At 47.3% G+C, this 14,382-nt stretch overlaps 1 protein-coding gene across 2 annotated transcripts in view; it reads right to left on the bottom strand.

Moving 5' to 3' along the window:
- The window catches only part of SLC35F5 (solute carrier family 35 member F5), a 786,684-nt gene that overhangs the window by 145,863 nt on the left and 626,439 nt on the right, over nt 1-14,382 (bottom strand). For both annotated transcript variants that reach the window (XM_078682012.1, XM_078682011.1), the window contains one exon: nt 2,122-2,276. In XM_078682012.1, the coding sequence (XP_078538138.1) occupies nt 2,122-2,276 (155 nt within the window). The remainder of the gene's footprint in view (nt 1-2,121; nt 2,277-14,382) is intronic.

Genomic DNA, 14,382 nt, shown 5'->3' with positions numbered 1-14,382 from the left:
CGCACAATAGTGGTGTAATATATATTTCTCCACCGCCGGGTTGTTTTTGGATGGGCTTGCCGTTCTATTCACTAGATTAGGACTATACACAGAGATCCCCTACTACAGAAGGAGTAGTTTCTTACCTGTAACTCCAGTTCTGTAGTAGGGGTATCTCTGTTATAGTCGTAAGCGCCCGCCCTCCTCCCCGGTGGAGAAAATGGTACTGCGATGTATGCTACAGGCCTTGCTTTATGCACCTTCAAAAAGAACTGAAAGTAAAAGGAAGGGGCTGAGCATGCTGGGATACCGAGGGTCTCCAGAGAGTTCCTTAAAGGCACGGTATCCTTTTTCCAGACACATAATGGCAGCCTATGGAGGCTTGTCTGTCCTTACCTTCCTCTCTATCATTCCAAGGATTTGGTGAGGGGAGGAAAGTTTCTCTATGGGTGAAACTTGACAGATTGTGTTAAATGTGTTATTGGTGTTATATCCTTGGCATTTCTAGTTGAAGTACTGGACAGTGTAGCCTTGTATGTACAGGCTGCATTATTGTCTTTAATTTTCTCTTAAGTGTCTATGCAGGACTGCAATGAAGACAGCTTAAGAGATTATTTTTGATTGCTCCGGGGTCCACGCACATGGGCGGGACTATTCACTAGATTATGACTATACACAGAGATCCCCATCTACAGAATGAATCATTACTGGGGCACTGGGACTGTCTCATCTAAACATGGCAGTGTTATTTTAACTGGCACAAGAGAAGGGTAACAAGAATTGTATCTCAGCTACTCATATTTTTCAGCGCTGTTCTTAAGTTATAAGGAGCTAAAAATTAAATAAAGAATTCACTATTACTCTAATTTATTATCCCTGTGGGGACAACAGTGTGGTTAAATATGGGTAAGTTATACGTACTCCGCATTTTGTAAAGCTTTGGAATTAGTATTCTCCATGGTCGGTGTGGCCTAAATAAGCCACATCTTACATTTATGTTACGCTGGAGCATACTTCAAAACAGAGATGCCGCCTGATTTTGCCTGCAAGTCCTACATTTTAATAAAAGGGCAGTGTGTATTCTAAGTTATTATAAAGTATCTTTATATTGTGAGTACGCTCTAACAATTGTGGTAGTAGATTATGTTTAGGACTAGAATTGATCACAGTGCCAAGTTATGGCTGTACAGTATTTCAACAAATGTTATAATTCAACGCGGTTTTGTGTGTAGATAACCGGTATATCAAGCGTTGTTCCTTTTCAAACAGCAGCCTCCCTGTGTTACTGTTGTTACTCTCTAGCTGTTCTAGAATGACCTATTTTACATTATTGGTCGTGTGACCTTCTCTGAGGAAATGGTCTGCCATTTTTGTGGTGTTCCATTTGTATTGGATGTTGCCGCGATGCTGACAAATACGCACCTTTAATTTTCTTGTTATCATCGCTACATAGTGAAGACCGCACGGGCAAGTTATTGCAAGTATACTATGTTTGTGAAGGTGCAGTTTGTGTGATCCAGATTCAACGTTTTCGTGGTGGAGGTCAGGTGACATGCGCTTCAATGCTGGGATTTTTACTGTTTTGTGTTTTTTCCATTTTAGCTGTTTTTGGTACTCCTAAATGCTTTGCACATTTTCTCTAAGTTAAGCCTGTATGCTCTGTGCCATATCTCCCAGGGGTTGACCTGAGGTTGAACTTACTATAACCTTTGACTGGACCTAACAAGTTAGTGTCTTTATTACCTGTGGTGGACTAACATCCACCTCAATTAATAATTCACTTTCTCACAGCGAACAAACATTTTCCAAATCCAGTGTGATACCTAGGAAATCTGAAGAAGATATATTAAAATTACTATTAATGAATTAAGTGATACTTATTTTGCAATCACAAAAGTATGAAGGAGTGTCTGCAACTACTAACTCTCTAGCCTGTGGCCTACATCTAACTCAGATGTCTCCAGTTAATAAATAAATCCAATTAACTACCATGCCTTATTAAGTATGACTAAACTAAACGATGGATAGTAAAAAAGAAGCTATTAGTATCATCATGCCACATGCATAGTCAATTCACATAGGCGGGGTACAAAATGTGGGTTGGTTCATTTTATTGATATATTTAAGAAAAAATTATCCTACCTTTGAATTCGATGTTTTCTACATATAAAAGCAAATATCCTCCTGATTCCAATCATCACTGGATCCCAGTTGTTATAGTGGCACAAAAGAGTTACAATAAAGAAAGAAAGAAATACTGGAATAGCCCCTGCAAAAAACACCCAGGAAAACTGCACCTAATAAATAAAAACAAACAGAATGTAATTATGACAGCCTTATACATTAGCCATAAACTTTAGCACCATCACATAAATCCCATGATCGCAATAGGCATTATGTGCCATTCACCCACAAATCAATGCATTCACTGATATCAATTGTGTACAGCAGATGTAAATTTGCGACGGCCAGTGAATGTTTTTAATGAACAAGTTACTTACCTTCGGTAACGCCTTATCTGGTGGAGACTATCTAGCCCAATATTATTTACCTTAGAATAGGCGTCAGACTGGATCAAACATGTTTCCAGCAGTACCTCCGCGCGCATTCAAGTGGCGTTGGCTGGCTCCTCATTGGTGCCACCAGCACACTGTGTCATCATCATCATCTTTATTTCGGCATCATGTGCCATAAAAGGTACATAAAACATTAAAACAGTAAAGATTAAGATATATACAAACATTAAAACATGTAGAAACATTATACGGATACAAGGAACAACCTTTTAACATTCTCAAAATATCTACCTCAGAGTTTATCATTTTAACGTATTTCATATTTCATAGGTCCCCATTTAAAAGATGTCTCCTCTTATGCCATACGGACCCCAAGTATTTGGCTAAAGCAAAGACAATAGGCCCAGAAAGATCCGTCTTTAGAACCCTGTATGCTTGCAGGCAATAGGAGAAGCCCAGATTTTTACATAGTGGGATAATCCATTTTCTCCGCGCCTGCACATACGCATTACAGAAAAACAATATGTGCAAATCAGTTTCTTGTTCAGATTTGCATCCTGGGCAATGAGACGGGGATGGCTCGGCCCATTTACTAGTAAGGGCCCGTAGTGGGAGACTACCATACCTCCATTGGAGACACAGTTTTCTAATTGATATTGGGGCTATGATATCTAACACAATTTCGAGCCTGTAGCTGTCCTTGATTATTAAGAATGATGACACAAGGGTGCCGGGGGCAGGTTCTTGCATGTGGGTACCCAATTTACTCTCCTGATACTGGATAATAAGCTGCCTCCGCGTAACCCCGGGACAAGATGTAAGCGGGTCAGACCATAAGGTAGAAATCCCTAATTTCCTTAGTTCTTTCTTAACAAAATGTAGCCATGGAATTTTCCCAATGTTTGGGAGAGTGAGGATTTCTTGCAGTTCTAACCTATAGTTAGCTAACTCAGGTACTGACCAAATCCTGCGCCAAAATAACAGGGGCCGGAGGCCCATATCTTCATCCAGGGGTCTCAGGGCCAGATCAAGTCTAATAGGCAGCAGGGGTGTGCTAGAAGGAAGTGATAGGAGCTGTCTGATAAATTTGTTCTCAATTACTACCAGATCGCGGTTGCACGTGAGGCCCCAGAGTTCACTTCCATACATAACTGCTCCCCTAGCTTGTGCTCTGTAAATCTCTAGGGCGGGACCCACCGCTTAAAGGTAGATTTATTTTTGGCAATTAGTTTGGTAATTCCGCCTGCTATTTGAGCCAGCTTTAATTGCGCTTTCTCCCGTTGATGTACCCACAACATTTTTTCACTTAAGGTAATCCCTAAGAAATCAAAGGTTCGGACCCTCTCTAGCGTATTAGATCCAATAGAGGGATTAGAGCGAGCTCGAGGTGGAGGATTGAAGACCATATATTTGGTCTTTGAAGCGTTGATCTCGAGACCATGGTCTTTAGAAAATGCCTCGAAGCCATTGAGAACTCGCTGAATCCCCATTGGGGACTTGGAGAGGAGCAGGGTGTCGTCCGCAAACATAATTGCCGGCACCCTGCTACCTCCAAGTTTGGGAGCATCAGTATTCTCAACCCCATTCAAATGCTCTATTACCCCGTTGACAAAGAGGCAGAACAGAGTCGGTGCGAGCACACAGCCCTGCCTAACCCCCCTGTCAACGGGGAATTTGTTGGACAATATCCCTTCCCTGCCACATCTTACCTGGACGTAATTATTAGTATGTAATCTAATAATCATGTTTAATAGGTGTTGTGGCACCCCCAAGCCAGAGAGCACGGACCAAAGATGGCAATGAGGGATTTGTACTCCCTTCTCTTAACTCTTACAAAAGAGATATTATGCTGCTGCTTCATGGTCGCTAATAGATCAGTTTTAGCCCTTCCACAGGCGGCGTTAAACCATGGGGCACAGCTCCCCCTTCTTTGGCCTCTGCTCCGGATTCAGAACATCAGCTAAAGTGTTACACATCTCTAAGTGGAGTACACCGAGCTCTCCATGAGTCTGCTCAGGCAAGAGAGGATGGCGTATAAGGTTGTCGACTTTTTGCAATACCTGAGCAACCTTAGCATATAGCCTCTGGATATCCTGGGGATTTCCTACAATTTTGGACCAGCGAACTCTATGCCGGTTCGTAGAAAGAATCAATCTCGGGTCCGCACCATCACCATCACCCTGTTTTTGGGGGGTGAGACCCGGGAGTGAAATGTTTAAGATCAGCGCATTATGATCGCTGTCGGCTCGAGGGATTACATTAAAATCCACAATTCTATCCCATTCAGAGATTTCCACGAATATATAGTCCAGTCTGGAATTATGCCCTGGTTTGTTAAAAGTTGGTTTAGGTGGAATATCACCGCTCACCCGACCATTGCAAGCCCTTAAAGAGTTCGCTAGGGTTAGGCAAGTAATTTGCATTGCCAATGGTGACCAGGACTTCACTGATGGGCCAGCCAGTTTTGGGATTCCCCATTGTTCATCTACCTCATTGGATGTACCTTCTAGGAATGATGGAAGTGGCTCCAATTGACAGTTAAAATCTCCCCAGACCACATACGGAGGAGTGCCCTTGGGGAGTGTGCTCAAAAACAGCACTAGTTCCTCGATGGTACTAGAAACTTTTGTTATGCCCACTGGTCTTGAATAGACATTTATCAATGCCAATTTTGATGCATCAGACCATTCCAAGAGTACGCATTGAACGTCTAAGGAATTAGTCGGTAAAACCCTTGCTTTGCAGCCCATGTGCGAAGCCACCCAAATAAGTAGTCCACCTGACGGGCGACCCTTCCCCTTCCAATTAGCCCCGATTGCAAATGTATCGAATCCTACACGCCAGTGGTCCTCTCTTGCCCATGTCTCTTGGAAGAGGCATACATCCTGTAAATCTATAAATGCCCCCCACTCAGGACAGTCCAGTTTATTAGCCAAACCAGCCAAATTCCATGAGAGGAGGAGATGAAACCCTTATCGCTATGGTCTGCCTTAGGGCGATTAGACACCCCATTTGCTACTGCAACGCCCGGGCCAGGCACAGGCTGCAGAGTATTTTGATTGCATGAGATGAGACTTCTCTCATTGGTATGTGAGCAAAGTTTCTCACTCCCCCTGGGAATAATGGGCTGACACTGCCCTTCTACTGCCTGCCTGGTAGCTTCACAGTTCACCCCCCCCCAGTGAAGGATTACTGCAATTTGACTGTCAATCCACCATCTCTAGGCAACTAAACCTGTTGGCAGTCAGGAAGCCGCCCCAATTCCCCCTGTGTACTTGTTCCCTAAAACCCTGTACACCCCATGTACCCCAATATTCATTCCTAGAGGGACGCCATACTGTGTGCCAATTACTATCATTGTTCCAATTGCGTATTAATCCGCTCCTGGAGGGATAGAAGAAGGAGAGACGTCGTGTTGAAATCCCCTCATTTCTATCCTGAGTTTTCCAGGTACATATATAGTCAACAGTGTGGGGTTCCGCAAAGTTGACCAATATGCAATCACCCTGTACCGTTTTTCTTTCATATCCCACCCGTGCTACCCTTCGCACTGTCAGGATCTTCCTGGTAAGGTTCGGGGGTAGGGGCCTGTTTGTATTTAGCCAATGTTGGACTTTATTGTTTAGAGACCAATTAGGTTCCTCCTCAGTCTCACTCAGTTCAGGGACCCCCGTCATGACCACCACATAGGGGCTTGCCTCGGGGGGCAAGTTCACCGGTCGTCTCCTCTGTGGGGTGCCGCCATTGCTATTCTTATTTGGCTGCGTCGCGTGGTCCTTGGGAAGAGTGGGTCCCTCTTTCAGTGGGGTGGCATAGGTTCTTATTTTAGGTACGGTTAGCTTCGTGGTGAGGGGATCAGACTTAGATTTTGTGTTAGTCCCAGTTGCTATTGCTTTCTTGGTAACAGTGGCAGTGGGTTTAGCTCGGTTTGTGCTTGAATTAATTCCCCCTACTTGATTACTTTTTTTGGGGCATAGCACAGGTCAGCTATCTGTTTTTCAATACGAGCTAATCTTGTTTCGATGGGGGTAAGGTAAAGTTTAAAAAGTTCAGCAATCCTAGGTAGGAGTGAAATGTTTACCTCGTCATCCCGAACGCTGATCCTATCTAAGATGTCCGAACCTTCTACGTTCACACTAGAGTATGCTTCATTTATAGGGGCGGTACCAGGGGGATCGGTGGCTATAGACAAATTTTGGCCAGAGGACAGAGGGGCCTTACTCGTTTTTTTGCTCCTACACCTTTCATTTTTGGAGTTATGTTTTTTGGGAATGGCTCCCTCCCTCCTGGCCTTCAGCTGGGTATCACTCAAATCAGTAGGGAGGTAATATCAACTAGCTCTGGTGTTTTATTTAGGTCCGCACTAGATTGGGGGTCTAATGAAAGATGGGAAACTGAGAGGTCTACCGTTGCAGGTAGGCTCTGTCTATGGGCGTGAATATCTACATTAGTTACTGTAAGGGTTTCTAAAATAGGCCGTGCCTTGGGTTGGTCAGGAGTTTTGGCTGTAGCAAACTGTCCCATAGAGGATCTTTTTGCCCGCACTAGATCTTGGGATACTCTTCTTTCCAAATAAGTAATTTCCTGGTCTATAAAGGAGTTGGCTCTTAGAAGGAAATTATCTAATGTGCCTGATTGTGGCAGACCCCCCGCAGCGGTTTTGCTTCTAGACCCTCTCGTGCACATGACTATTTGGATAAGTAGCTAACCCACAAGACTCTGCAGAATAAATGTTCCCTATTACATACAATACGTATAAAACTAATATAGAACAAACACCTGCATGTGGGTCTAGTTATAAATCAAGGGTTAGGGGGTGACCCAGCCCGGCCTTACACAGACTCTAACGGGCTACAACGGGCCCGCCCTTGGCCCGGGCTTAGCCCGGCGCCCGCGCGCGCGCGTCCCGCGATGCGCGTGTCTGGCAGTAAACTTATAGCCAGTAGATGGGCGGGGCGCCCAGGAGGGAGGCGGGGTCGATTAGGAAGAGTCTCCAGGTGCGGCACAGAGACAAGCCGCCGGTGTTCCTGGGACTCGCAGTCCCGCTGTTACTGCCGCCGCCCACACTATGGTCCTTCAGCTCCCAGAGACACAGGTACAAAACAGCACTCCAAGGGTCAATAGTCTGCCCTCACAACTACGAGCGGCACACTGTGTCTATATAGGTGCCACCCCAGCGCTATGACATCAGTTTTTTTGTGACATTTCTGCACCATAAGCACAGAACCATGTTATTAAGCTGATGAACCAGTGTGCAGAGACCAAGGACCTATAGGGAACTACCAAACAGACAAAATCAGTTCTCAGAAGCGGGGACGATGGGAGTGTCAGTAAAGAACCTACGGTTAGATAGACTCTCTACCAGATAAGGTGTTACTAATGGAAAGTAACTTGTTCATTTGATAGAGACTTCTAGCTGCAGATTTCTAATATTAGAATAGATACCCAAGCAATAGCTCCCTGGAAGAGGGTCAATGAACAGACTAGATCAAGAAATCCAAGAAGATCGAACAAGCAAAGTGCCTTTCAAGACGGATCTGCCGGTCAAGACAGTAATATATGGTAAACGTATGTAGAGATGACCATGTAGCAGCCTAACAAATATTTAAGATGGGGACTCCGCAAGCTAACGCAGTGGTCACAAGCCTTAGATCTAGTGGTATGAGCCTGCAAGCCTTCACAGGTTTTTTCTTGGCCAGTGTGTAGCAAATTCTGATGTAGAGCACGATCTATCTAAAGATGGTCTGTGTCGTCACAGATTTGCCTTTCTTTGCTCCAGTGGACCCAACAAAGAGTTAATCGTCCACCAGGTGTTCTTCTGTGCGATCAATGTTGAGTGACAGCTCTCATTTTGGCTCCAGGCAATGGAATCTCTCCTCTTCTTTAGAAGGGTGAGGCGGAGAAAGAAGGTCAGATCGGTGATGATCTGGCTGATGTGGAAAGACGTCACCAGCTTTGGTAGGTAAGAGGCACAGATGTGAAGAACCGGTTTGTCTGGGAAGAAGTTGGTGCATGGAGGATGCACAGAAACACCCTGAAGTTCACTAACCTCCTGATGGCTGAGAACGCCCGTCCTGGCATTCAGAGAGCCCACCACATAATGTGCAACCAGGGAGATGTCCTGATGTTCCAGCCATGCCCAGAGGGGCCTCCTGGCATAGGGTCCACGACCCGACCCCTTCCAGTTTTTTGCGGTACCATATGGCAGTTTTGTTGTACATGAACACCTGATCTAGCCTTGGACTGGATTGAAAGTAGGAAGGCATCAATGCCAAATGGATCAACCTCAGTTCCAACAAATGGATGTAGAGCCCAAAGAACAGAGTCCTCTGATCTCCATCTCTCTCAGATGGTCGCCCCAACTCACGTTTGACGGACAAGTTACTTACCTTCAGTAACGCCTTATCTGATAGAGACAGGATCTAGTTGCAGATTCCTTACATTTGAATTTCCCAGGTATCAGACTGGATCCGGAATTTATTTTTTCCGAGCTACACCCATGCTGGTAGATGGCGTCGGTCGCCTCCGCATGACAGTGTCAGCTTTGTTTTTGCCATTGTGATATCCACGTCTCCTATATAGGCAGCACCTTGGCGCGCTGAAGTCTGTTACTTTTCACGACTTACCACGGCAGAAGCGCAGAGCCATGAAGTACACCGACATTGGTGTGTTTCTGAATACCTAGGGCCCTGAAAGGGAGTCAGCCCTGACCCTAAAAACCGGTTCGCAGTGTGGGGAGGATGGGTGGCTCAGTAAGGAACCTGCGGCCAGATCATGTCTCTATAGATAAGGCGTTACCGAAGGAATGTAATTTGCCATCTGATAGAGACATCTAGCCTCATTTGTTATCTTTCACTAGATACCCAAACAAAACCATCCCCAGAGGAGGGACTGCGGACAAGTTTAGACAAGGAACTCCTGCAGGACCCAGCGTCCAAAAAGGCTGTCCCTTTGGACTGGACTGTCCAGGAATTAGTGTTAGCAAATTTGGATGCAGAGGATGAGCCATCGTGAGATAGTCCTTTAATGCACAGCATAACCTTTCTTTGATCTAACGTACCCTACGAAGAGTTGGTCATCCACCCAGAACTCTTTAGTGTGGTCAAGGTAGAATGACAACGCTCTTTTTGGGTCCAGACGGTGGAGTTGCTCCTCTTCTTTGGAGGGGAGTGGAGGAGAGTAGAAAGTGGACCCTCGTGGAATGGTGTTACCACTTTCAGTAAGAAGCACCAACTTATCAGGGAATATGGTCAGGCAAGGAGGCTTGGATGACAGAGCCTGCAATCTGCTCACCCTCCTGGCAAAAGTTATTGCCACTAGAAAGGCTGTTTTGATGGTGAGCAGCTGGAGGGGCCAGGTGTATAGAGGTTTGAACGGAGCACACATCAGGAAGGTGAGAACCAAATTAAGGTCCCACTGAGACATGATGAAAGGGACAGGTGGAAACATATGTACAAGCTCCTTAAGAAATCTATTTACAATAGGGTATTTACATAAAGAGGGTTGGTCTGGCAGCCTCAAGAAGGCAGACAGGGCTGAAAGGTACTCTTTGAGAGAGCCCAGAGCAGAGACATGCTTGGCAAGGGTCAAAATAAAGAGAAGTACTTGAGAGAGGGAAGCAGAACGAGGATCAATAGATATTTCTGTACAATATTTTCCAAATTTACTAGGTGTTAGTAGAGGGATGCCTGGGTGCCAAAATAACATTACAAACTTTGGGAGGAAGGTTGAATGCTATCAACTGCCACTGCTCAATCTCCATGCAAGAAGGCGTAGAGTTGACACGTTCAAGTGGAGGATCCTCCCCTGAGACAAAAGATCCTTCCGAAGGGGCAGCCTGACAAGAGGAACGATGCTCAGCTGGAGAAGCTTGGGATACTAGACTCTCTGTGTCCAGTCCAGAGCCACAAGGAAGGTTTAGGCCCAGTCTCTCCTGATCTTCTTGAGCACTCTAGAACAGGAGTGGTATTGGCAGAAAGGCATACAGAAGGCCTAAACTCCACTCAAGACGGAAAGTGTCGCCCTGCTGTTCCTGTCTTGTCCAAAGACACAGGGCCTCTTGGGAAAGGGTCCACGAACCCACCCCACACAGTTTGTTGCAGTACCACATGGCGGTTGTGTTATCTGTGAACACTTGAACCAGCTTTCCCTTGATTGAAGGAAGAAAGACTTTCAATTGCAAGCAAATTTCCCAGAGCTCAAGCAAGTTAATGTGGAGTCCGGATTCCACCAGAGACCTTTGATCTCCACCTCTTCCAGATGGTCGCCCCATCCAAGGAGTGATGCATCTGTCACTACTGTGTGGTCTGTTTGGGGATGGGAGAGGGGTCTGCCTCTTACCCAATCACTGTCTGTAAGCTACCATTGCAGATCCTGTGCAGTTCTCTCTGAGATCTGGAACATGTCGGAGAGATTCCCCTGAAGTTGCGCCAACTGGAACTTTAAGTCCCAGTGTAGAGTCTGCATATGCAATCTGGCATGTGTCACTAACAGGAGGCCATGAGGCCAAGAAGCCCCGGAGTCATTCTCACCAAAATCCGGGATAGAGGTTGAAACATTGGTATCGTAGCCTGAATATCCTGGAATCGCCGTTCTATGGCTCCCTCGGCCAAGAGTTATGACTTCCTTCTGAAGCAAAGCCAGGTGATCCTCCGCCAGCCGGTTGTAAGCTGCAGGCATGGAAGGAGAAGTAGTATTAAAGGGGAGGGAGCAGCCCCCCTTGGAATATCTGAAGAACCCACCTGTCCGACATGGACGTCTGGGAACCCAAAGCAGCCCTGGCAATTTTGAGGGACCAGCCCCCTATCTGCTTTTGTTACTGGGGGCCGATATAGCAGCACCACTGCAAAACAGGACCTCAGTAACAAAAACAGCCCCGCCCACTGCATAATTGACCCCCACCACTGCAGCCTACCAGGAAAACGCTGATGTCTACTACAGCTGCTGTCTGAAGGGGAAACAGCCATTACATTGCATGCGTAACAAAGCATGGGATTGCTACGCGGTCGTTACAACAACCACGTTGTTACATTGCAGTACACTACAACGCAAGTCATTACATCGACTTGCTGTAGGGGTCGCGCTAACATAAGGAATAGTATAATTTACTATTCCAACACCGTCCCTACTGTTGTGCACACTGGAGTTTGAATAATACATTATACTATTCCTAAGTCCAGCGCCCCCCCCTACAGCAAGTCGATGTAACAACTTGCGTGTAATGAACTGCGATGTAACAACGCAGTTGTTGTAACGCATGCGAAGTAAAGTGTCATATTCGTCCGAAGTGATGTCCTGCCAGTGGTGGAGATGATGGCTGATCCTGCCACTCATTGGCCTCCCATGATCTCGAAGGGCTGGACTGGGAATTTATGGATGCGGAGGTTGCAGGGTGGGTGGTGGACTGACCCGACCTCTGGCCATCCGACCAACGGGGCCAGAACGAGCCGTGCCCACAGCCACGCAGAGGTGGCTGAACTTGCGTGGTCCTGTGCCTGGGGTATGGCTGGCGTGGCTGAAAGTCCATTCTGTAGCCACGAAAGGGGCAAAAGGCAGACTGGGGATGAGTCGCAACTGAGTGGCCCAAGCAGTTGGCTGTAGCCAGTGAGTGCTTAAAGCGCTCCAGACAGAGCCATGTCTGCCTTTTCTCTGAAAAGACAGGTGCCATCAAAGGGCATGTCGATGAGAGGCCTGGACATCCCCCGAAAAGCCAGAAGTCCACAACCAGGTGTGGCCTCTTTCAGTCAATGTCATTGAAATCTCTCTGCCTAGTGAATCAGTTTTGTCGCGTCCACAATGGATGGCAAACGTTGCTGCATTTCTCCTGTCTGACACCGCCTGGAAGAGGATGGCTGGGCCTTCTCCTGGACCTGTGGCGGCACTTGTGCAACAGTTTCCCACAAAGTTTGGGAATAACAGCCCAATAAGCATGTGGTGTTCCCCAACTGCAGTGCAAAGCTGGAGAAAGACATTTTTGTTCTTACCCCACCTATGCAGCCTCTTGGATTCCCTATCCGGGGTTGCGGAAGGGAACACGCCTTAGGAGGTAGGGATTGGAACACTAAGTTCTCAGGGTAAAGTGGTTGGTGAGGAAAATTGGGTCACCCGGTGCATGGCGATTGCAGCAGGCAGGTGTCCAATTCACAGGAGCCCTTGTGCTGGGCTTGGACCAGGTGCCCTGTAGGACATTAGTTAAGGCCTCATTAATAGGCAGCAAGGGTTCCGATGAGGAGACACCAGGCTGCAGAGCCTCCGTCAAGATCGACGTCTTGACTGCCACAGAAGGGAGCTCAAGGCCCAGGACCTCAGCTGCAATTCGCACCACCATAGAGTGAGATCATCCTTCCTCCATAGTCACAGTAGGGGGAGAGAGCAGGCTAGTGTCTGGGGATGTTTCCAGTCCACTGGCCTCACCCAATTCCTCACACCAGTCCATGTTGTGGTAAGGCTGGTCTTGTAAAGGGTCCAGCGACCCCTTGCAATCTTTTGCCATTCCTAGACCTTCAAAATAGAGCTGAGGAAACGACCCAGTACCCAAGGAGTCTATCGGCGCCGGTTTAGACATCGTTATGCGCTGATTCGGCTCTAGATCGTTGGGGATAAGAATGAGGCTGGTGCCACCGGTGGGCGACAGCCGGAATCTCGACGTTCAGATCGGCGCATGGGAAGGTCCGGCTCCATCACCGGATCTCGGGGGGAGGAGGGGGGGCCATTGGGGCTGGCACCGTAAGCATGTTACACAATGACGCTCCCTCTGATCCTCCAGAACCTGAAGGTGCGCTGGTAGGGTCACGCCCACCAAATATGAGGTATATGGCATCCTAAAACACCTTAGGCTGGGCAGGGGGGGTGGATGCTACTCCCGGGAAGGCCGGAAAGCGCAGAGCCTACCGAGGCGCAGGTGCCGAGGCACACAAGGCCTAGAACGCTGAGGCTCCTTCGTCACGTCGGCCGACAGACGAGAAGTCAGAGCACGCCTCGACTTTTTATGTTTCTTGTGCTTCTTACCTTACAGACTTCAAGACTTCAAGTAGGAGGACGAAGAATTTGGGCTCCCAGAGCAGTGCATGGACCTTCCTCTCGACCGTGACCATGAACAAGACCTCCGGACAAACGACACGGTACTGAACAACGGGCTGCAAGCAGCTTTAGGGACCACTCCCTTAAAGCTTTCGGAGCCATTGCCCAGCAGTCAGAGCATGAGTTTGAGTCATGGTCGCGCTCCAGGCACCAAAGAAAGTGTGGATCAGTCACCAATATGGCCTGGTGGAAGGCACTGCATGGTATGAATCCCGAAGTGTTCTTGGATATGTTGAAACCTACAGACCAATAAAGGTTTGACGAAAAGTAAAAAAAAGCCTGTCAAAAAGTGACAGGGGGTGGCTCTCTTCACAGATCTGCACTGGCTGGCTCGGATGTCAGCATGCCGAGAGAACGCCGACGACCACACACATAGCCGGCCGATGCCATCTACCGGCGCTCAAAGGTATAGCTCGAAGAAAAATCTTTCGGATGCAACTGACTCCTGGGACATTCAAAGGTAAGGTCTCCATCGGATGCATCTGTCACCACTGTGAGCTCTGGGTGGGGAAGGGAATTGGGCTTGCCCCAGCCCAATCGCAGCTTGTCAGCAATCACTGCACATCTTTTGCAGATCCCTTCGATATCTGCACGATGTCGGAGAGATTGCCCTGAAGCTGCAGTCATTGGGACTTCAGGTTCTACTGTAGAGCCTGCATATGCCAGCAGGCATGTGTTACCAGAGACCATGAGGCCGAGCAGCATCAGAGTCAGTCTCACTGAAATCCAGGATACAGGCTGAAACATCAGAATCATAGCCTGAATATCCTGGACTTATTGTGGAGAATAGGCCTGAAACTGCACTGTG

This window comes from Lissotriton helveticus, chromosome 3_1 (assembly GCF_964261635.1).
Source record: "Lissotriton helveticus chromosome 3_1, aLisHel1.1, whole genome shotgun sequence".
In the NCBI taxonomy this organism is placed as follows: Eukaryota; Metazoa; Chordata; class Amphibia; order Caudata; family Salamandridae; genus Lissotriton; species Lissotriton helveticus.
Note: the sequence above shows the minus strand (reverse complement) of the source record. Positions and strands in the feature narration are given on the sequence as shown.